The sequence below is a fragment of the Sparus aurata genome, chromosome 19 (assembly GCF_900880675.1).
Source record: "Sparus aurata chromosome 19, fSpaAur1.1, whole genome shotgun sequence".
Classification (NCBI taxonomy): Eukaryota; Metazoa; Chordata; class Actinopteri; order Spariformes; family Sparidae; genus Sparus; species Sparus aurata.
The window spans coordinates 5,637,081-5,662,314 of NC_044205.1; the positions used below are offsets into that span (position 1 = coordinate 5,637,081).

General features: G+C 39.1%; 1 protein-coding gene across 1 annotated transcript; it reads left to right on the forward strand.

Annotated features, from left to right (window-relative positions):
• Positions 1 to 1,466: 1,466 nt before the first annotated feature.
• Positions 1,467 to 17,270, forward strand: c1ql3a (complement component 1, q subcomponent-like 3a). Its single transcript, XM_030397658.1, has 2 exons — positions 1,467 to 2,577; positions 11,739 to 17,270. Exons 1-2 carry the CDS (start codon positions 1,987 to 1,989, stop codon positions 11,916 to 11,918), a joined length of 771 nt encoding a protein of 256 aa, XP_030253518.1. The 5' UTR covers positions 1,467 to 1,986; the 3' UTR covers positions 11,919 to 17,270.
• The last annotated feature ends 7,964 nt before the right edge of the window (positions 17,271 to 25,234 follow it).

The window sequence follows — 25,234 nt, forward strand, 5'->3', positions numbered from 1 at the left end:
GATGGCTGATATCTACATGTATGAGTGGGTACAGTTTGATGCTGATCCAATACAAACGTGCATCTAGCAGATTCCAGTATGTTTTGTTTGATATTAGATTTGGCTTGATTGGATTAAAGGGGATTGTTGGTCCATGAGTGCCATTCTATTTCACACAAACATGTTTTATCATTATGTTTCTTCTTGATCCTCTTTTTGTGCTGCTCTGTTTTAATGTACAACTTTTCTTCAACTATATTGCTTCGATTAAAGAACTTTGCAACATTTGCTTTAAAAGCTGATCTATAAATTGAGTTTATTCTCATTATTGTTATTCCTCTGTTTGGTCCTTTTTTGACTTATGTGGCCCTCGACAGCAATTCATCATTCACTGTGCTGACATTGACTGCCTCAGTGTCCTCTTGATCCACTAGACATATGGCTTTCTTCAGAGACACAGATTTGTGTATTAACAGAAAAAGGAAACACATATCCTCACCAATTTCAAGTTATTGCTTAATTCCCCTGGTTTAGGCTGTGTGTGTGTGTGTGTGTGTGTGTACGTGTAAAAACTCGCCCCTCCAGGAGGTCTTGTGTTCTTCCTCCCTCATCCAAGCTCGGGTCCTCTCAGGGCTTTTATATATGTGTGTGTGTGTGTGTGTGTGTGTGTGTGTGTGTGTGTGTGTGTGTAAATATATATACAAACATAAGTAAAAGTATCTATACATTAATAAAGGAGTGGGGCTGCATGATACGTTTGACAAATCATATTGCAATCGACGGATGTGATAATGATCTGATTCGGGTTTAGTGGGAAGTTGACATTTTTCCATCACAATTAAAATTTTTACTGAAACATCTAGATCAAGATATTTGTTGGTGACTGTACCAAACACACCTTTTCTTACATCTGGTAAGAAAGATTTGTAGGTCAGGGCATCTCAGCAGCACTACAGTACTCTGCCGTTTTGTTACACAATTTACCCCTATTAAAATCTTGTGATTTAGATATATCACTGAGGAATATTGTGATTTCGATGATTATTTTGGGATTAATAGTGCAGCGCTACAATAATGTAAAGAAAACACAAGCAAAAAAAAACAAAAAAACATTAAAAGTAAAAGTCCAGCATTCAAAAGTCTAATAGTCTGGATTTATCAGCAAAATATAGCCTAAAATGTCAAGAGTAAAATCACTCAGCTCCACCTGTGATATTATTACATTGTTAATATTCAAATAAATATACATTTAATTATCTAAAAATACATTTCTGAAATTGATCAATTTATTAAATTGTGAATAACTTAAAATCTGCCCTTTTCATTGTTTCCATATGAGCTAAGTTAATTTGGTAACGTTCGCCTGAACATATCATAGTCTTCTGTGTCCAATGAAACCTGTTTTCAGATTCCATAAAATGTCCCTTCCCTATAGTGGGGTAAAATGCCCTGTTTCTATTGGACGACAGAACATCAGGACCCTCAGCGTTATCATCTCTATCTCTCTCTCCCACCACCGAATTGCTACTGCTGTGTATCTGCGCCTTTGGCTCTTTGATCGCTTCTATCAGGCAGACGATCTAAGTGATCTTGATCCACCTTAACAGTTAAGCTGCTGAACAAATATTTTGGTCCGAGACCTGTGGATCAAATAGGTGCTAACCCCATGTCTGGATGTCTGAGTGTCTGCGATATGCTGAATCCAGAGGTTTTGGAATTCACGGAGCAGTGAAGGACTGAGCGTCAAGAGAGACTTGAAGAAGCAGCGCATCAGCAGAAAAAGTGTGGAGAGGAGAGGGACGCGGGCGGCGAGGGGAGGGGGGCATCGCTAGAAAAAGTTTATAAACATTACCACCAAAGTGTAGCTCCGCTACACATTTTTTTCTTGAAAGGGTTACCTCTCCAGCCAGCAAGATTTCACCCAAAAGCAGACAACAGGATCGTCCTGCGCTGACGCGGCTGGTCGGCAGGAAGCGGCTGGTGGCGGCGGGGGTCCTGGGGGTCGTAATGGTTCTAGTTTTGGTAATCCTCATCCCGGTTCTGGTCAACTCAGCAGGGTCTGCGGCGCACTACGAGATGCTCGGTACCTGTAGGATGGTATGCGACCCATATGGCACCAAATCTCCGACCAGCACCGCCACGGCGGACACGGCCCGAGACAACAGCCTCGTGCAGTCTTTACCCACTTTTATCCAGGGTCCGAAAGGGGAACCAGGTCGCCCAGGGAAGGCAGGTCCGAGGGGACCTCCCGGTGAGCCGGGACCGCCTGGTCCAGCGGGGCCACCTGGAGAGAAAGGTGAACCAGGCAGATCTGGTTTACCAGGACTACCGGGACCCAGCGCAGCTGCCGGCGCAATAAGCGCGGCCACTTACAGCACGGTCCCCAAGATTGCCTTTTACGCAGGGCTGAAAAAGCAACACGAGGGCTACGAGGTGCTCAAGTTCGACGACGTGGTGACCAACCTGGGAAACCACTATGACCCGACCACTGGAAAGTTCACGTGCTCCATCCCCGGAATTTATTTCTTCACTTACCACGTCCTGATGCGCGGAGGGGACGGCACCAGCATGTGGGCTGACCTGTGCAAAAACAACCAGGTAACACAGACTGTGCATAATAAGGCATACACTGGCAGTCTGTTATTTTAAACGCGGAGGGCACAGCACAAAAATAATGCTGATAATTTTAATACCCGAGTTAACTAAGTAAACACTCAATATAACTCACACTATACTCTATACATCTCCGTAGATACATCACTATCAGCAGGTCAGTCAACACTTTAACAAAAACAAAACAAAACAAAGCAACAGGAGATCTGTACGTGTGTTGATGGATACAACCACAGGAAATCTAGAAGGACGAAGGAGACAAGGAATGATCAAACCTAGTCAAGGACCTGAAAGCTCGATGGATTTGGTGTTCAGATCTCAAGGGGTAGTTACTGCCGAGGCGCTGGAACGGTTCCATCACTGAGGCTGGTGGGAGAAAAGTCTGAGCACCAGTAAATCTTCGTCAATCTTTTTTTTTATTCCTATATTTTAACTGTAGCATTATTACTTAGACTATATGCATACGTAATTTACGTTTTATACACATTTAATGTTGGAGGGAGAAACATGTAATTGCCACTAACTGCGTCGCTGTAACTGTCAGGCATCTGACAAAGAACTTGAAATTTGAATGCACACAGAATGACCAAATTACACTGTACAGCAATGCTGCAGGGGCCATGTGGGCCTGTGCCTGTGTCCCTCTGACATGTTTAATCTGGTTTCTGTGTGATCTCAGCAAGTTTAAATGTTGTACTTTTACAGATTTCCTTCTCTTTCTCAGTCAATAATCACGGTGAACAGATTTTAGATAAAATAGCATCCCAAAAATAACCATTAATTACTGATGCATTTAATACATTATATTATTGCACAATACCAATTTAGCCACTCTGGGTTGTAAAATGTGCGACTAGCTCATATATTAAGATGCCTCATCTTTAATGATTGCTTGTTTTAAGCAAAATATATTAAGACAGATATACATAGATACATATAATATGTGTTGTATATATGTATACATTTTGCTAAATCAAGCGACAGTAAGCCCCTCATGGTACTGTAGCATTACCTTCAGCTTCCTTCCTATGTGGTAAAATGTAAAGTTTGCTCCAGCTCCATTCAGTGTAATTATTTGGGTTTTTTAGTACTACCTCAATGAATATAACATTATTTTGGGGTTATGTGAATGCATAAGGTAACATGGTGTTTTTGGCTTTTGAAATACCTTTACACAATGTCTTTTTGTTGGAGGTTTCCTATAGGAGCCTATAAAGTAGCCTAGATTGCAGTCTTTTGGAACAAAAAACCCACAAAAGTAGAGCACATGACTACTTTAACTTTTACAACAACGACAAATAACAAAAACAACACCAAATATATTTAAATATAAGTATTATTTGTATTATTATCAAGGATAATAATAATAATAATAATAATAATAATAATAATAATAATAATAATAATAATACTACTACTACTGATAATAATAATAATAATAATGATAATAATAAAGCCTGGGGATCTACAGCAGCCCTTTACTGCTTCCTGTAGCATACTCCTCTGAGTGCATCTCTTTAGTGATCTGACTGTCAGCAGCAGATCTAATCCGTGGGGCAAACCAGTGTTGCAGCACTGCTCCGCTAAACACATCCCTCCTGCCTGTCAGCCTGCTCCTGTAAAGCTGCTAGAGAACACACATAACCCAGCAAATATCTTTGGGATTAAACCAATATAGCTGCTCACCATGAGAAATCAAATGCAGACAGACATGTTTCAATTAAGCCTACCGCTACTGAGACGTTGAAACATGATCAGATTGGGAAATAACACATTTCTGATCAGCAAATGCTGAGACTGGCAATTGCCTTGATTTATGGCCTTTCTTAAAATCATAAGCAAAATATGACTTCACTTGTTTAATTGAAACAAATCAATGTTGCCAAGTAGTTTTGTTTGTTATTGAGCTCAAACTATCAAAAACAAAACTTGTTTCAGTAATTTCCTAAATTTGTCATTCTACCTGTGTCTAGTGCATCGATCACTGCATTATGCATTGTTTCAAAGTTCTTAAAACAGTTATCCCCTTAAACCCTATAAAAATCGAAAAGGTAACTCACCCACTGGATTTCTTTCACTTGTATTAAAAATAGTACATCAGGGAACCTCAAAATGATGCATTTAGATGGAAATGAATGCACTACAAATATTGGACAAGACCTTCTTTCTTTTTAATAAAAAATGGAAACATCATGCATGTACACACGCATTAGAAAATTAAAATGGATGCTGTAGGTGTCTCAAGAAATACTATGACTACTGCTACTACTACTACTATTACTAATAATAATGATAATAATAAAAAATACTGTAATAAGAAGAAGACTTTAATCAAAAACTTTAATCTTCAAAACCTAAAAACTGAATATTCTAAGTAATTCTTTATTTACTTTTGGCATCTTGTTTGATAATCAAGTCACCATGAAATATTATTATTATTTTCCTATAATCTGTAAATATACGTATGCTGGTGAATTTTGTCTCCCTCCTCCAAAGATGCTGGCTGTCATCTGGTCTTTGTTAGTCAACGAAAAATACATTTAAGATAACTATGCTCTTATTGAGCTTTGTAAAATCATGCTGAGTCATCTGAGTTTGAAGTCTGTGTGCAATCATAAAAGTCAAATACAACCTACTCGAGAAAATTCCAGGAAACTAGTAGAGGATTCAAAAGTGTTTTCTGCAGAAGAAGGGAAAGAGGGGCATTTTCTCACCCATAAAATTGATTACAGAGAGGTAAAACTCAAAATATAATCTCAAACTACTGTCTTGTATTGTCTGGCATACTTGCTAGTGGTTGCTTACATTGTAGTATTTTTTTATTATCATAATGGTACTTGTACTTCAGTAAATTATCTGTATACTTAGTTTACCAATACATTACTACAAAAACTCTAAAGGAAATAAACACAACTTCCTTGCCCAAGATTATAATCAAGTTCACAATAATTATTACATACTTCTTCATCATGGGAAAAGCTTCATACAATATTTATACAAAAATGTCCATAGAACTGGATGATAAAATGGCATAAAATCAGAACTAAATACAATTAGAATAAAGAAATTCTATAGCAATAGCTCAGTCTGTGGGGACTTGGCTTGGGGACTTGAAGGTCACTGGTTCAAGTCCCATCCGGACCAAAAAAGGAATGACATGGACTGGCAGTTGGAGAGTGCTGGGTGCCCTTGAGCAAGGCACCGACCCCTAACACTGCTCATTGGGCGCCGTGGCATGTGTGGCTGCCCCTTCGCTCATCTCCTCTACACTGCATGTGTGTGTTTGTGTGTGCGCACCTGTGTGTAATGTGAGTGGAAAAAAGAATTTCCCAATTTGGGATTAAAATAGTATATAAAAAAAAAAGAAAGACTGCAACAATTTCCAAACATAGGTCCTATACTGATGCATTATACATATGGAGAGGTTTCAAAGCGAGGGGACTACCCTGTATGAGGCACCAGGAGCAGTTTGGGGTTCAGTGTCTCCCGGGAGTGCTCATGAAATGAACTAGCACTTCTCCCTATGAACTGAGCTCCCGCCACCCTCTCCATTTTTTTCTAAGAAAACAACAAGAGGAATATGCAACCTTCCAAAACAGAGGGATAAAGGGTATTTTAAGGTATTGGTGAGCCAGGCGCGCCTTAGGGCACCACTGGCATGCACTTTTCTGTGACTGGTTCACACTACTAGGATAGACTCACCTCGAACAAACCTCACATCATTTAAGTGTAACTTTGTTATTAAGTGATGAAGTAGTAGTAAGTACTAGTTCCACATTGTAAAAATACTTTGTTAAAAGTAAAATTCTTTCATTGAAAGTACTACTTTGCAAATACAATCAGGATAATATACCTAGGATACTCATTGATTGTTGCCTTTGTAACTTGGTTCTGGGTTCTGGGAGTTGCTTTGTTGAACCAACTATCTCTGTTTGCACAAAGTTACTTTCTCTATCTGTTTATGTTGAAAAAAAATATTGCATTTCAATTTGTATTCAGATTTATACCAGAAGTAGTTGGGCCTGACACTGGATGTTTTTTAGAAATCATCTAGTCTGCCATGTATAATCCTCATTTATACTATAAAATAAGTTTAGCTGCACAAAACAAAACAAAATATAAACTGTTTTATTCATGTTCTCAAATGAATCAAGGTGGATGAAGAGGGTGCTTTGAGTGGGGCTGCAGATTTGCCGGACCGTCTAGGAACCAGGGGGTTGGTGGAGACTCAGAGTGGGGGTACGTCTCAATGGGCACACATCCTAATAGGCATGTCTTTATCTTCCCCCCCGTGGATCCTTTGCTGGATGGCCCAGGTCCCTGTTCTGTGATATCTTCTTGTTGTGGGATGGCGATGGCGAAGGCTTGGCTGCTGGTGATCCTGTGAGAAAGGATAGTGGAGAAAGAGAGGGTCTGGGCGGAGGGTTATAAGAACTTGAGACGGACAGGGGAGAGATGGCTTGGCTTACCTATATAGGTTTCACAGGTGATGGGATTGGGGCGGCGGAGGTGGTTGAGTTGATTAGATTGATGAGACGCAGGTGGTTAGGTTAATGAGATGCAGGTGGTTTGATTTGGCTGGACCTGGGTGGCAGATCGGCAAGAGGAGTGGCGTGGTCCAGTTCCTGGACCTTAGTTGTAAAAACTCAATTTTGTGGGCTGAAATATAAAAAATGAGCAATGTGAGTTTCTTATTTTTCACTTAAGATTAGAGAGGAAGAAGGAAATTTAAGCGTAAACAAATAGCTGTAGTAATGTGTAATACAATATAGTTGTTTTCTTCATCACAGTGTGCCTGCTAGTCGGTGGCGGAGTGCAACTACAAATGCAAATACATTTACTCAAGTAATGTACTTTTGCTTGAGCATTTTCATTTTATTCAAACTTTATACTTCAACTTAACTATATCTTATAGGGAAATAATCTACTCTTACTTTACTATAGTTATCTCACAGTTTAAGTTACTAGTTGCTTTTCGGTTTACAATGTTTAACCCCCTTGCTGTCCAGTGAAAAACCTTGTATCTCCAGATATGGTGATTTCAAATGTTTTTGACAAACATTTTCCTCCTTCTTTTGCCAATAAACCATTTAAAAACCCATTTGTGGTTCTTAAAGAACAGCCACTCCAAATACGTATGATGATCTTATAGAATATGATGGATTGCTGTAGATTAAAGGAGCCATCAGTATAAAGTATATATTGTGAGATCCTATCATAGACTATTAACAGTGACCATATCGTTCCATGAGTTTGTGGTATCATTATCTTACATTCCTAGTGGAGAGCAAACAATCTGACTACTTTCAAAGTCATGAAGTGAGGCCAAGACATTACTTAAGATGAAGGTAATGCTACTTGTATACAAGGAGCACAGGGAGATGTTTAAATCAGACTGCTGCCCTTGAAAACAACCAAACGCTGAAAGATCTCAAATAAGGGTAGTTGCAAATGAGCTGAATGAATGCATGTCCAAAAAAGGGCTGCGGGTAAGTAAGTTCACAAGAAGGATGTGGAGGATCTTTTACTGAAACTGAAGTATGATTTTCAACAACTGAAATCTGGCACTGAATGATGACATGTTTTTTCTAGGCTTCAGAGAAGATCAGTAGAATGTGTTGAAAATGTCCTTCAAGTATGATTTTGACAGCATTCTTTTCCATTTTAATGTAAACATTGATGATTTCTCAAATGAAACAGACAGCAAAACAATTGGCAGAGTTTTTATTAATAGTTCTTCCCATGATTTACCGTTTGGCCAACTAAAGTAATATGCTGTATCTGACTGGTATTTATTTTGACCATGTTAATGTGAGAGAAGATGGTTTTGGTGTTAGTCCCTGTTGGCTGAACCTGTCTCAGCATTTTGTAACCCAGCAGAAAAGGAAAGGACTAATTATGTTGAAAAAAACAATCTGGATAGCTTTGAATATATTTCAAAAAACAGCTATTTGTGCATATTAGTATTGATGACAGGGTTGAAGAAACACTGAATTTCACAGATGTCTTTGGTGAGGCAGAGCCTTATGCAAATACATCAGACTGACCACTGACTCTAACAAATGTCCAAATGTCCCAGGAATTTTAGATTATTCCATTTATATGCTTAAAGAAGAAGATATATGTGAAATTCCCTTAACATCAGAGCCCTACTGCTGTTCAAAAACAGAATTTTAGCTCTGGTTCTTGATCCTGAACAGTTACCACAGTTGTCATATGATTCTAGTAAGATTCTGTTGTAGATGTTGTGTCTGGCTGTTTATTGTTTAGCGTAAGGAAACAGTCAATAAAGCAGTGCTAGAGCTCCAGATATTCTTAAGAAATTATTTTTAAAATCCCACCACTTGTTTATCAATTTCATTACATTTAATTTGCAAATGCCTTTGGCCATAGCTAATTACAAGTGTGTTGAACAAGAAAAAATGGAGGAAACCCTTACGAATATACAAATACAGTGCTGAAAGTGTTAGGTAATGTAAGTGTACTCAGAGTGCTTACGATTGTTTTAGCTAGTGAATGGGGTGTGGAGGTGTAGTTTGAAAAGGTAGCTTTGAAAAAAGAAAGACACCAAAATTAAAGGTGGCTTTTAGTCCAGAGTGAAAGATGTGCAGTGTGACTGCTGTCCTCACTTCAGCGGAAAGTTCATCACACCACTGTGGCGCCAAAACAAAGAAGAAACCTGATTGGCATGAGTAACCACAGGTTACTTGAAGTGACAGTCTAGCCAAAACACACAGCGATGCTGGCGACTGAACCCAAAACCTCATACATGCATCAAATTAGACAAAAACTAGAAATGATGTTATTTATTAGACAGTGAACAAACAGCTATATCCTAATTATAAACCATGCAACTATATCATGCTGTCATACAGATTCAAAATATATTAGACACAAGATTTCCCTTACTAGCTAATAATACTGTTGACACCACCCTTGATGCTACCACAATGAACCTTCAAAACGCAGCCTGTAATTAGACAAGTGTAATATCATATTATAATTATGATTAATTATTATGGTCTGACAAAACATAGAGGTCGGAGCAAGATACACTTATACAGCCTTTATTAAAGGGTAATTTGTCGCACATTACAATAAAACTGTACCATTAATTAAAGTCGAATGACATCGTAGTCTTTCATACCTGGATGTTCTTTTGAGTCCTGTTAAGTGTGTGGGTTCTTATACATGGCCTTCCTTAATACTCCGCTCTCATACCAGTTACATAAGACATCAGATAAGACCATTTAAATGTCATTTCCCTACCTGACAACAGTAACATTAGGTTATGGATGTGTGCAATTTTGTTTTCATTATTAGACTTTGTCAGAGGTTAATTTGAATCACATTAGAACAAATCTATAACGCAAAATAAATATAAAGCCATCTTTATTTCTTACCTATTAGACCAGTGGTTCTTAACTGGTGGGTCGCTGGCCTTTTGCCCACGCAGAAAAAAAAAATCCTGTGTTTTCATTTTGAAGGGGATTTTTTATGCAGTGGAGTGCTGTCTATTCACACTCTTTAACAGTAGGTGCCAATAATGCCCTGTAATGCTAACTGACACCTGACAAAGTTTGTTTTTAAATGCTTATTCAGCATGGCGAAACGTAAATACACTGAATATATGAAATATGGATACTTAAACAAAGAGAGTCACCTGGTGGAGCTGTCATGTGACTGTACGCTGAAAAAGAAATTCACAGTGGTAAGTGTCTCCCATTTCTGGTGAAGCATTGTGATGAGCGAGCATCCTTCCCTTTTCACTTGAGCAGTAAAAATCCTCCTACCACTCAGCACTACCTGTCTGTGAGTGTGGCCTCTCTGATCTGGTTCAGCTGAAGACAAAACACAGAAACAGACTGGACATTGAGCATGACCTTTGTCTACTATCCCTCCAGACTTTGAGACTCTTGTCAGGAGCAAAACACATCCCCAGTTCTCCCATTAACTCCTCCAAACTCAGGTCTATGATGTCAGTGTTACACCTGCTGTTAGGTTGAAGTGAGTGATGTCAGTGTTACACCTGCTGTCATGTTGAAGTGAGTGATGTCAGTGTTACACCTGCTGTCATGTTGAGGTGAGTGATGTCAGTGGTACACCTGCTGTCATGTTGAGGTGAGTGATGTCAGTTGTACACCTGCTGTAATGTTGAAGTGAGTGATGTCAGTGTTACACCTGCTGTCATGTTGAGGTGGGTGATGTCAGTGGTACACCTGCTGTAATGTTGAAGTGAGTGATGTCAGTGGTACACCTGCTGTAATGTTGAAGTGAGTGATGTCAGTGTTACACCTGCTGTCATGTTGAGGTGAGTGATGTCAGTGGTACACCTGCTGTAATGTTGAAGTGAGTGATGTCAGTGGTACACCTGCTGTCATGTTGAGGTGAGTGATGTCAGTGGTACACCTGCTGTAATGTTGAAGTGAGTGATGTCAGTGTTACACCTGCTGTCATGTTGAAGTGAGTGATGTCAGTGTTACACCTGCTGTAATGTTGAAGTGAGTGATGTCAGTGGTACACCTGCTGCTTTAACAGTAGGACACCTGGGCCCGTATTCACAAAGAATCTTAAGGCTAAAATTAGCTCCTAACAGGCGAATTTAGGAGCAACTCAAAAGCAAAATAATGGGCGTGTCAGTCATAACTTTAGGACTCTTAATTTTTAAAAATAAGAGTTATTCACAAAACATTTTAGGCCTAAAAGTAGCACCTAAGTCTGGGAGACCTTAGAAGTAGTCCAGAGGACTTCTAAATCGCCAGAGTTAAAATGTTTGGCAACACTCCGGTATTTGGCTACGGGGAAAATGCAGCTCTTCGCACAGGACTAGTATTACCTGGGGACCTCAAGTGATTTATCCCACCACGTCTGTGTTTTGTGCAGCGCATTCGCACAGGATAAGCAAAGTCTGTGTTTTAATTCGGATTTACTGACATATTCCCCGGGTCGATCGCACCGGAGCCCTTGCTGGAGCAGCACAACGGTTAGATATGGATATTTTTAATATAATAACTGGTGAGCCTGTTGAAAGATGGAAAAATGTTCCTTACCGCATGCTGCCATGCATGTAATCCATCTAATCATCTTTCGAGATTTTGCTCTGATTATTTGTGCGTGTGCGTGCTTGTGTTTGTGCATTCCTGCAGGTACGTGCCAGTGCCATAGCCCAGGATGCGGACCAGAACTATGACTATGCCAGTAACAGCGCTGTGCTGCATCTAGAGCCAGGAGATGAGGTCTACATTAAACTAGACGGAGGGAAAGCTCATGGAGGCAACAACAACAAGTACAGCACCTTCTCTGGATTCATCATCTACGCAGACTAGGCAACAACACATTCATCAGCCATTACAAGCCTTGTGGGCCAGTCCTTCGGCAAATCTTCTATTATGGATAAGGTGTGCGAAGAAACCAACTTAAATCAGCCTTCCAAACCTGCATTTTGTTTCCTTTTGGACAGTAACATCAATAAAATTGTGAAATTGTGTGAGATCAAATCATATCCTCACTTTATACCATTACGTCCCTCTTACACTAACAGCTGACGAGTTTATGTTAATTTAGTGCTGTCTCGAATTGTTGGTTATAAAAGTGAGAAGGAAGAGTTTCGGGGGAATGTGTGTGTGTGTGTGTGTGTGTGTGTGTGTGTGTGTGTGATGGGGGCTGTTGTCAGAGGGGACAGAGAGTGACCCTTCACCCTTAAATCTGATTAGGCTGCAAGCTGCCTGTCAACACCATTTAAATATATTTTATAAAAAACAACATATTCATAGTGATACTTAATGAAAAGGTTGTCAGTCAGTGTGTGTGTGTTTTGTCTTTCTTGTTTTATATAATGCTGTGAAGATAGCAAGGAAAAGCTGGTAACACTTGAACTGCATTAAGTCACACCGACAGCAGATTATTATACCCATTACAAACATCATGGCCTCTTTCATAGATTAGAATTATTTTTTTGTATTAAAAGAAATCAAAGAAAAATCACTTTTGAAAGTATTTGAGCCTATACTCTGTACACAATCTGTTTAATTATGTTCTGATTTTAATACATATATTCATCTTATAATGTGGTGATTCCTCATCTACGGTTTGTATCACCACTTCCACTTAAGTATTATTGAAATGTATTCATTAATTGATTTTGCATATTTAAGCCCCGCCCGCGCCATGCCTCTGTCTCTCTACTCCAAACTATGTTGTCGTTGGTCAACATAGGGAGAGGCTACTTCACTACTCCACCTAATCCCAAGAACAGAGCAGATATACTATTGCTTAAATCTTACTCAAATACACTAAAAACTTGGCACTGAAATTGCTGATTTATGTCAATCTTTATAGAGGGAGAATGTTTGGTAAAAATTCATTTGAAAACATGATTAAGGGCGGCACTGCTGAGTTATTTCTGATGTCTGTGGGAGACACTCAGGGAAACAGTAAGTGGAATAAAATTGAATGTGACCATGTTGAACTTCAGACAACTGCTTTTTCAAGAAGTGTACACCACAGTCCAGTGGTCTACACCAGGCTTCTAGTTGGTGGTAGTGCACCTATAGGCTGGTATTAAGCAGTTATATTAAGCACTTCCAAGTACATGACCTGCTGGATTCAGGATGAACAGTATTATTCATGTGAAAACACTACAAATTATGGAAGACTCTCCACGGATGTGTATCAGATATTTTAAATGTGACTGTTAAGAATAATATTGAGTATCTGACACTGTCAACTGAAAAGACAGAGACCATATTCTTTCATCAAACATTTAGGAATGTATTACATGTACGTTTTAAGTTAGGTCTCCTGAACGTGCAATAGATCTGAATGCATCTGGATAATTGAATTGCTTTTTAAAAATTGTATTTCTCCTCTCAGCTCCTGCATATGTTTCTTGTTGACATCTCAGGAAGTGTCACACTGCATGGTTAATCCAACAAACCATCTGAGATCAATTTTGCCATACTGTATGCATTATTTGCATGTGTGAGGGATGTCCCCTTGAGTACCTTACATTTGCGATATTAATGACTACTTTGGCACTGTGGTCAAAGAATTGGAAATGCAGTACAAATGCAGACACTTGACTTCTTGCCAATACATAGTGAGTATTGTGACAGCCCCATAGTCACTCTAGCTAGTAATACGTGAAATATTATATGAGTTAAACGAAGAACAGCATGAAAGGTGCAGGGACATATACATTTCACTCTTACCTACTTCTTTTTGGACACAGTTACTTTAAAAAAATGTTTTTTTGCGTTGTTTCACATTTTTGGTTAGAAATAAAGTCATTCATTCATTTATAGCTTGACAACCCCACTCAACTTTCAGTATAATTGATGTATCAACTGAACTACTTTATAGAGTGCTGCAAGGCTCATATTTTTCTGTCCACACCCAACCGAATATAAGAGAGTACTATCTAAGCCCGCCCAGAGCTTGAGCTTAACTACCGGTACTGCAGCCGTGCATCTGCATCATCTCTAAACTTTTTTCCAACCTGCTCAGATCAGGTGCTGTACACTACTTTTGGAATCAGTCCAACATCCAGCTAAGGCCATGGCTTCCAGGAGTGTAATCAAAAGGGATCAAGTAGGTTTTGTTGGTACAATGTGAACAGGATCTGCTAGAAACCGAAGCATTAGGACTTTTTGTGATGCAGATTTGTGTCAACAGTTTTCTCATTTTTGTCATAGACACTGCAGACTATCCAGACTTGTTTGTAGACTTCCTCTCATGGGATGCACACCCTCCTTTCTAACAGCAGCAGGGCCTGATTGGTTATTATAGCTTTTGACAACAGCTTTCGCACTTAAATAACACTTTTTCTTCTGGCCTGCACTCATATACACAACCTCAATTTTTCAAGAAAATCATGCAATATGACCGAATGCAATTCTAACTTGCCTTGACATCTGACTCTTGTCCTACTGTTGTCCATGAGGCCTAATTTCTATCATGAAGGATAATCATTGATTATTATGCCATGTTGCATGATCAAGAAACCCAGGAATGTAAGAGGGCCATCTGTGACCAAAATGACATGAAAAAAACACAAAAGTCATTGAAGTCATGCTCCCTGCATCGTTATACATTGTGCTGCGACCACGCTATGACGTTATGATGTATGTACAACGGGTAACCATGCTCATGCCTGGTTGCAGCCAAAGCAGTTTGGGTGCAGGCCAGTGGGGGACTGGGGAGGAGGGACGATCGTGCTTCAGCGTGGTACAGAGCAACTGGGCTAAAGTTTGAGTCCCCCTTACAGATACACACGATCAGACAAAACGGTGAATCTAAACAGGTGAAGTACACAACATTGGTCTTCGTGTCACATTGCAATATGCTTCTGGGAAATCTTGGGTCTTACCAATTGCATTACAGCATGTTTTGGCTTTTGTTTGCTTTCATCATTGTGTAAGATAATGGATAGATGAGTATAAATGTTATTAGAAAACATTTAATGCAGGAAACAAAGCTATCTATACAACTTATGGTTCTGATACAGATATATATAGTAGCTTTACTTTACCCCACAGCTACTATTGTGGACATAGAGCTCATGTCTTCACTGTTTTCACTCATAACCTTGTTATTACCAAAATCCTGCCTCTGGTCTTAATCATTATATTGTATTATTATATAAGCATGTTTGCTGTCTATCCAGAGTTATTTAGCACATGCGTCCACTGCATGATTACAGTCTATCTTAGCGCATAGGATAGTGTTGGTGATATACCTTGACATTCAAATGCTAGGCACTGTGACTGTGCACAAGATCTGTTGTTACAAAGATATGTCTTCATTTTTTCAATGCGACTAGATTGTTTCCAAACTCAAAGTTAGCAAACTAGACTACAAACATCATGACCTTTATACAATCACATGCCAATATAAGTCAAACAAGTGTAATTCCCCAAATGTCCGACTATTTTAACCACGCATCACATTCAATATTCATGAACTACTGTACACTGAATTATGTGTTTTAATGTCAATTGCTTTACCTCGATGCTCCCTGAGATTCAAAGGCGAGTTATTTGAAGCCCGATATTTGTGCGTCTAAGAGCATACAGCTCATATACCTAGAGTAAAAATTCTTCATACTTCAAATGACCCAATAATGATCAATAAACTATAGTGGTTGGCCAGTGAAAGTAGTTGTTTGACCCTTTGGAAAGCATAATAAAAACAAAGGCGGCCAGAGCAGTAGAATACATGTGTACACATTCTCTCTTTGCCCATGAAGTGTATCCTGGATAGACAAACATCCGTCGGTGTGATGTGACAGGAAATCACTGTACATGATCTTGTACATGTATCTTTAGTATATATCTGTTTCAGAAATATGGCAGAATAAAAAAAAAACATTTGCTATATCTACAGTTTAGTTTAAAACAGTTTTCAACAAATTTGTTCTTGTTTATTAAATCATTGCCTGTTCAGAATGGGCTGATTGTTTGACCTCTGGTGTAAATGCTTACAGTTTTCTGAAGAATCGCTTAACCAAGTACTTCACACTTGACTGTGTGGGGTAGCAAACCATAACCTACTGTAATTTTGAATATTTGATTGAAACATATAATAATCATTATCTGATATCAATATCACTGCTGTGTTATGTTATTATTAAGAATATAATAATAATGATAATAGACCTTATTTGTCAGTATCAGCAAAATACTGGGCCTTGACTGGTACTTGACTTCAAAATAAAAATGTTTATATTTGTCTACAATACTATGTCTACAAAAGAAAGCTTTATTGTGTTATTAAAGCTATTCCTTTATGTATGTACTGGAACTAATTTTTTTTAGGATGTTACTTTATGTTTGCTTGATTACTGACTGTGTCTCAGCACTGATGCTTGCTTGTTTTACTTCTGCCAGCAATTGTTTTGGTTTCAGTATAATTACAAGGGAATGAGCGCAGACAGTCCCCCTCAGAAACTCACCATGGCTTATGATACAACACAATGGGTGTGTTTTTCTCAACATATTAGCAAGTAACGCCATTAACTACTGATATTAGTATCTTGTTGCCAGCAAGTTCGAGCCAAACACTTGAAGTTTACACACTGACCTGATGAATTAATTTGCTTTGCCTTGTACAAGATCTATTTTTACCAAAGTTAAGGTTTCATACAGTAGATCATTTAGCCTGCACCAAGTTTGTATGCATTGATTTTCTTTTAAACCTGGCATCTGCAGTATTTAAAGAAGCAATGACATCATCACTTATTTTTTTCCCATAATACCTTTTTGTGTTTTCCAAGAAAATGTATTGCCTTTTGTTATTTTTTATATGTGGAGTGCAAATTGCATTGTGAAGTATTGCAATGTGAACTGAAAGCACTATGCAGATGTAGGGAATAAGAATTTATCAATGTACCGTGTCATGTATCTTAAAGATAGAAAATGTTGTTCACTGTTATTGCAATCATGTGTATATACTGTAGTGATACAAACATTTCTTATTTTTTCTGCTTATTCCATGTACAGAATGTCAGTAATCAGTAATCACTGAATGTCTTGAAGTTCTAGCCTCAGCAGTGAATTGGTATGAAAGGCATATAGTAGATACAGTGTCAGGTTTGTGCAATACTATAAACACTTTGCACTCTTCCTTTGTCTAGCAACAATCCCCTGTATATTGTTACCTCAACAATGTCTCCATTAAATGGAAAGACGTAACAAAATGTGTCTATGTATTGGGTTTATTTGTTTTTGTTTTCGAGTTTTGATAATACACTTAATAAAGTAAAATAAATGTCATGGTATGTGAGCGATATACCTGTAACTATTGTATGTGGAGTGCCAACTTACACATAATGTTCAAGAAATAGAGGTCTGCACTCTGAAGTTAGGACTTGTGGATAGACAGGTAACTTTAGGGCAATCTTTGGGTTTTCAGTGTTTAGAAGCTTGTACACTTCTTAGCTGGGTACATCACCATGGTAACTTATGCTGCACATCCAACCTGATATAGAGCAGGTTATGTTCGAGATAACAGATAAACACATATACAGTAAGAGACAACACATTGCTTTGTAGGCAGGAAAGCCTGCAGACTAATCAGATTTCAGGAACGTGGCAATTTCATTTATAGAAGAGCCCGTGGATTTCTGTGTTCAGATCACTTTGTAGGGATGCCGTGATTAACCGATTTTACTATTTACCACATTTTAAAATGTCACCATTGTGTAAAGGCTCAATATTCTTTTCTGCCTCAAGTCATCAATATGGGAGCAATTTGGATACACAAAGAATGACAAGAGGATTGTTCCAGAAGATGAATATCAATGAATGCAATGCAACATCTTCAGGAACACCATCCAGCTACACATGCGCAAGTTAAGGCAATACACAAAGTCATATCAAATGTCTTCTTATGGGCAAGTTACTTAATAAAACACTGAGTTGGTAAGGAAGTAAATGTAAATACATCACTTAACAATTAAAGAAGTAGCGGTGAGAGTTGGGCCTTTAGTGCAATGTAAACCAACAGTAAAGAAGAAAAAAAAGGAGGATTTATAAATGGTGCAATGTTTATACATTAACATTCACCAAAGCAGCATGTAATCTCCTAGAGGGCATAACACGTGCATAAGAGACGTTTTCCATTTCTTTCTTTCATTTTTACTTAAACTGCAAAACAATAACAATATACAGGATTTTCTCAGACCACATGTAAAATTGGATTAATTTAAAAAAAATGCTTAAAAATGAAGTAGAATGATATAATTATTTTAGTATGTGTAATAATTTAAAATACTAAAAATACTATATTTTTAATATTAAAAATCAACTTAAGTCATTACTGCAATGTCCCATCAAAGTTAATCTTGGCACGAATTATTTATTTTCATTTTTCTTTTTTACGTTTAGCCCTAATCTCCAGTTCTGCTGCAGTTCATCCCACTGTTGCAGAATCATTGGGTCTTGTGCTCCCTCTTCAAAAAAAGGCCAAGATCTGAGTAATGCTGTGGCCTAGTTCATCTGCAAATATATGATGCCATTTCAGATTGTGGAAAAACCTGGATTTCTTCATCGAACGAAAAAGACAGTGCCACAATACAAAGTTCCATCAAGAACCTACTTCTCAACAAACAGAATCCCAAGTTTGTACAAGGAGGTACAAGCAAGTGTGGAGGAACATCTGGTAGATGGTGTATGGTTTGGTGCAACCACAGACCTGTGGACCAGCACTGGTGGTGGAGGAGAACACTCTATGAGCTTTACAGTCCACTATGTCTCCTATGATTGGTAACTGTCTCACTGTCTTGAGACAGTGTAACAGAGCAGATGCTCCAGAACTGGAAGATTAAGAAAGAGAGTCTGTCTGGAATTAAAACTCATGATGCCAGTACCATGAAAAAAGCCATTGAAAATGCCCCTTGTGTTTGGTTTTCTTGTTTTGGTTCAATCTAAATCTGGCAATAGTCCTCAAGGTGCCAAGGGTGGATACTAGAGCATGCCAACATCTAATGCAAACGTTTTCTCAAAGCTGGTAAATGAAAGTTGAGCTTGGAAAGAAGCAGGTAGAATTAAACATCCCTGAGCATGCGCTGATTCACGATGTGTTCACCGTGTGGGGATCCACATTTGAGATGATTTCCAGGTTCTTGGAGCAGCAGTAGGCTGTCTGTGGGAAGCTAGTAGGAGACAGAAGCACCTGGCAGTACTAAAGCCAACCCCCCTCGCCATCTCCATGACTTCACCGATGCCTTGGCCTCAGAGAGACAGGTCTTGCTTTCCTCCCTGAAGCTAGTCTTAGAGCACATAACCAGTAAGATACTTAAAGATCAAGAGGAAGACAGCATTCTCACTACACAAATGAAACCAATGATGAGAGAAGACCTGTCACTGCAGCATTCAAATTAAGAATGTTCTGAACATATTAAGTTTTGTGGTTCACAGCAACACAATAATCTCCAGACACAGAACAGCCTCCGGGAGCAGCCACACAAAGCACCTCCACGACCACCAACAGGAAAGAGAAGAGGGACTGGTACTGTACTTGTCCCTTCCTGCAATCAGTGCTGATGCTGACCATATCCTGTCTCCCCAGCGGTCAAGACTGAGCACTGAAAATGTGAACATGCTCACATTGCTGCACTATAATATGAACTGAAAGGACTCCAAATAAGCGTGCAATTTGTAAAAAGAGCCCTGATGCTGACAGCTATTGTAATATAGCTGATCTGACGAAGTAGTAGATCATTGATCATGCTTGCAATATAGCCTAGTTGATCAAGCCCTGATGCATTGCAGACAGAAGTCCTGCAGCATTTGACCCCATTTGTTTTGTATGAAAAATACTCGCCATCTGGTTTGTTTAGTGAAATTGCTGCAAAAGTTCCTTCAACGCAGCTTTAAGGGGATATTTGTAAATGTCAAAATGGACGACTCCAATGAACCGGCAGTAGATCTTCCATTTGGGGACATTGTCTACATGATGTCTACATTACTAGATCTATCATTCTGCCTCTTTTAGCTAGAGCAAGATGTCCAAGCACTAGGTGATGAAGAGTGAAGTCAAGGAGATGATAAAAGATAGGTGTGCCCACCACTTCCAAACACAAACGATTATATACTATATACTATGACACACATTATGCGTATTCAAAATGCCAAATATACTGTATGTTGTCTTCCTAGATTGATTCACAACATTGACATCCACTATGTTCAGATAGCATCTGATGAAGATGAAATGGACTTATACCAAAATGTTGAAATACAGTTATGAAATGGTGTTCAATACAGATGTTTTACTCAAACTCTGAACACTGAAAAATGTAATGCATGATGAGGTTGGGCTAAACAGCCAGTAAGTAATGCAGATAAACATCATGTATCCTTTGGTGTAGATACCAAAATGTTGAAAAATACAGTTATGAAATTGAAACAGAGTTATTTGTCATTCTTCAGATTGTACTGCAGTAGACCCCATAGAGTTATCCAACAACTGATTTCCTACAACAGTACTGTATGGAGGGTAGCTACAGGACATGTTTTGAATTCATAAAATTCAACAATCTATCACATAGTAATCTGTCTATCACATAGTAAGAGTACATCTAAGCAACATGTTCATTTACTTTACACAAATGTAATTGTAGTGTAAGTGCAACTCCTGTAACCCGTGAGAGGGGGTAATCTAGATTAAAAGCCTATGGCACCAATCCTGGCCCTAATATTCTTGGTATCAGTATTCAGGGTTCACCAAAATACAATGAAACCAAAACCTAGTGGTTGATTTGACTACAGGTTCCTTTCATGTACTAGGTTCTTAAAGTAGAACTTCGGCCGTTTTTAACTTATATCCCTGTTGATCGAGGTTACCGAGTGCTGTCATTAGGGAAAAATAACGAGAACATTTGGCACAATATTAACCGAGTATCAGAACGGCAGCTAAAGCGAACCTATGGGGGCAGACATAACAGAAAGTGAAACTTAAGGATGTCTGCCCCCATAGGTTTGCTTTAGCTGCCGTCCTGATATCTGGCCAATATTGTGCAAAAAATTTCACGTTATTTTTCCCACTGACAGCACTTGGTAACCTAGATCAACAGGGATATGAGTTAAAAACGGCCGAAGTTCTCCTTTAACGAGATTGACATGAGCACTCTTTAAGAAGAGCAATAAGACCCCCAACCCACACAACACAGGTTTATGGAAATTAGATTTTTTTTTTTTTATATATATATATATATATGTCCCTCTAAGACCCACTGTTGTAATATTACAACGCTACCTTTAGCCATCCTAAAAAACAATCTGTTATATTTTATCTTGTTTTTTACCACATTTACATAGTCATTGGGTCCTATTGTTCAGTCTCACGATGCTATTGGATATTACATTTGTTTATAAGTCCTGCCTCATGGCCATGAAGTCACACAACCTCTCATGGTTTCCTTCGGACAACATTGCTTTGTTTCATTGGACTAAATTCATCAGATTCAAGTAAGTAAACTGTCTTTAATATTTTTTTTGTTGTTATAACAATGTCTAGAACATGTACATATGTAGTTTTTGTAAAATAGATTCATTAAATTTCATTTAGAGCTTGTTATATATTTGTTGCAAATCTACAACGTTGGGTGAGTGTGGTAGTCAAAATAGCAGGCTTGTTGCAGTGGGCACAAACAGGTTGTATTCCCTCCACTACACCACTGCCTGAAACAGAGTGTTTTTTTAATACATGGAAAGTATACATACTACCCTTGTGTTGTGTTCTGGCCAAATTTAACTGATTTAAAAGTTTTATATCTAAAAAATGTAGTTAATTTGATCAAACTGACCTAAAATTCCACGCCTTTGTCCACAAAGAGGATATCAACAGACAATTCAGTTCTGGGAAAGGTAAAAATGTTCCTGAATGTTTGGTGTGGATGTAAGTGGGGGAATGCATGTTTTCCTTTTAGTATGATAATTAGAGAGCATTACAAGCGGTATTGTCATATCAAGGCAGTATTGTGTGACTAAATGGCTGGTGATTGGGGTGCACATTTTTTTTAGCATGATAAGTACAGCCATTTACATTTACATTTAGGGCATTCAACAAATGCTTTTTTTCCCAAAGCGACTTACAATAAGCAGACAGTATTGTCTGCCTGTAAAAAACATTTAGGAATTCATTACATGGGAACAGCCAGGCAGGTGTGCCTGCCCAACTGTGACCTTGAAGACGAGAAGAGCTTGAAGAAAAAGGGGAGAGGAAGCGATGACGTCAGAGTGGAGGGGAATCACAACATCTGTGCTGTCAAATGGTATGAGAACAGGAGTCATCACACTTGTGTTATCCTTTGCTGGACCTGAACCTGTGCAGAAGATTTAATGCTGGGACAAAGCCAGCCGAACCTACACTGAAGTTGAGAGGCCTTACATTGTTGGTGCCAACAACAAGTACATGGGAGTTGTGGATTTGTTGGACTCATTTACAGCCAAATAGAGGTCCCCCATCAAATCCTGTCGCTGGTACATGTACATCTTCTGGCACACCATCATCCTCTCTGAAGATGTCTATCAAAGAGACAATGAACAGAAGACAGTTTCGGGCACAGCGAGCGTCCTCTCTCATCCTGGTTAACATGGCGCTCCAAACTCCAAAGAGAGGACGACCATCTTCAGGCGAAGGGAGCCCAGCAATAGTGACATCAGGAAGTCCTCTGACTCCTCAGAAGAGACCATCCAAGAAAAGTGCACACCTCCCATTGGATGTACGCAAGGCCCTAGTTGCACGTTTCCCAGTGAAGACAGGGAGAGGACGCTGCAGATGCTGTATTAAAGGATACGCTAATACACAATGCAGCAAGTGTGATGTTCACCTTCTCTTTACAGAGAACAAGAACTGTTTTTGTGACTTTCACTGTGAATGAAAATCAGCCATGAAAAGAAAAAAAGGAATGAAGAAGTTGCTAGAAAAAGCTGTTAATTTATTATTGTTTTAAAGATTTTTTTTTCTTCATAAAAATATGATTAATATGTGATTATTATTAATGTTATATACCTTTATGGGACTAAGTAAGCAATCAACCCTGCAGATGAACCCTTGGTTGTTCTGAATTGTTGTTCAGAGAACATGAGTACATATACAGAAATTCTCCTCCCAACTAAGCCCAATGTTGCAGTATTACAACATTTTTCTAAAAACGTACATAAACATTTTTTATAAAAACTCTTTCATTTCTGCATCAGAGGCCTCCTACAACAACATCTGAAGGGTCAACATTTTTTTTTTTAGGTTTTTCTATATTTGAGTCTTTTCTATATTTGAGTCATACAGGGATATGTACATTGCCAAGAAGATCTGCTCAGTTTTGTTTCCTTGTACAAATTATCCCTAAAGCATATAGCCTTAACTTGAATACCTTTACTTAACTCAATTTCCGATGTGCAAATAGGCTCTGCAGTAGCCTGACCCTGACCGCAGCTGCTTAACGATGTAACCTTCAAGTGATGCATTATGGAACATTTGTAGCTCTGTAAACTGCAGAAGATAACCTGGGTTACAATCTTCCCCTCTAGACTGCATGAGTCTCTGCATGCACAGCTGATTTAACAGATATAGGAATGGGTGAAATGGCAATCCCTAAGGAAGAAATTAACTAATCAAAAAGCCTAGCCAAAATCAAGAACTCCCCTAACTCATCACAAGTGAGGTTGCAAGGTTCATGTCTTTCCCTGATGGAACGCTTTAACCCCACAGGCTCAGCCTTAGTTGCTACATAGTCAGTGCCCTGAACTGCAAACTCTATTCTCGTATAATTTATGTTGTGTCCACCAGGTGTACGTGTCATTTCAGATTCTACGATGTCATGATGACATAGTCTGGGCCTCTACACTGTGAAGTGGAATGTGTTGCTGCACCACTGCCATTGCCCTGAGAAACACATTTCAGGGTGACTGCATACCAGTGAAACCCCCTGGCCTTTGAATAAATGGACCTCTGGCACCTGCAACCTTGGATACAGTTCATCCTCATCACTGCAGAGTTCATCCTCCTGATTGTCTGTGTTCTGTGTGTCTGTTGCCTTTTTTAATGCCTAAGCCTCATTTTACTTGGCACATAAGGAAGGGGACTGTGTTCATTGATCTCTTCCACAGGCAAGAACCCACATGGCAAAAGGAGGTCCCTGTGTAACATGCAATGTGGTCCTTCACCTATTTCAGGTTTTACTAGATACACAGGACTGTCTCCGATCAGTTGGACAACAACATGGACAACAACATCCTATCTATCGGCTAGTTTGTGCTTTCCTCAGATATTCATATTCCTCACCAAGACCCTGTCTCCCTCAAAGATCTTTGCTGCCCTCACATTTTTGTCAAACCTTGCCTTGCTTTTCTCTCTCATTGTCTGGGAATTTCTTGCAGCTAGTGAACAGCTCTCTTGTAGGCGCTGACGTAGGCCTTACATACTGTGAGTGGGTCTGGTGGTTTCCCTTATCAGGGTCGGCTCCCAGGACCAGGTTAATCGGCAGTCTGGGCTGTCTACCAAACATTAACTCATAAGGTGAGTAGCCTGTTATGTCATTCCTCGAATTGGTACAAATTTTGACAGGTTCCATCAGTGAGCAGCCTTTTGGATTGTTATGGACTCAAAGTCTGCCCTGGTCACTAAGCAGATGACTGGGAACCCCATGGTGGACAATTAAGTTTTCCCACAAAGCTTTTGCGCCAGCTCTTGCTTTTTGATCTTTAGTTGCCACTGACACAGACAAGATATAGCACACAGTCAACTCACCATGCAGGTCCTGTAGTGCTTGTTCTCGGAGCTGCTCAGGTAAAACCAACTGATAGACCTTATTGCTTCTCTCAGTCCACCATCTGTACAGTACACCATCCCTACGTACAAGCCTTTTCCATTCCCTAAGAAGAAGCTTGGCCTCAGGATGCTCAAGGTTTGTCTCTCCGGTGCCGGAGACCTCTCTCTCTTTAAGAGCTCTCTCCAAACAACTGATGACACGCAAGACAGATGGATCATCTCTTTGAGCTTTATACCAGTCATATTTTGTCACACCGAGTCTAAAACAGATATTTATTCTGTAGATAGCTATCTAGCTAGATAGCTAGATGGCTAGATAGCTAGATAGCTAGATAGATAACTTTATTTATCCCTGAGGGGAAATTAGGTC

Bases quoted from the DNA above. Each gene is read 5' to 3' on its own strand.
- c1ql3a (XM_030397658.1), top strand. From the start codon at position 1,987: ATGGTTCTAGTTTTGGTAATCCTCATCCCGGTTCTGGTCAACTCAGCA. The intron at 2,578-11,738 runs GTAACACAGACT...GCATTCCTGCAG, and splicing joins ACCTGTGCAAAAACAACCAG to GTACGTGCCAGTGCCATAGC.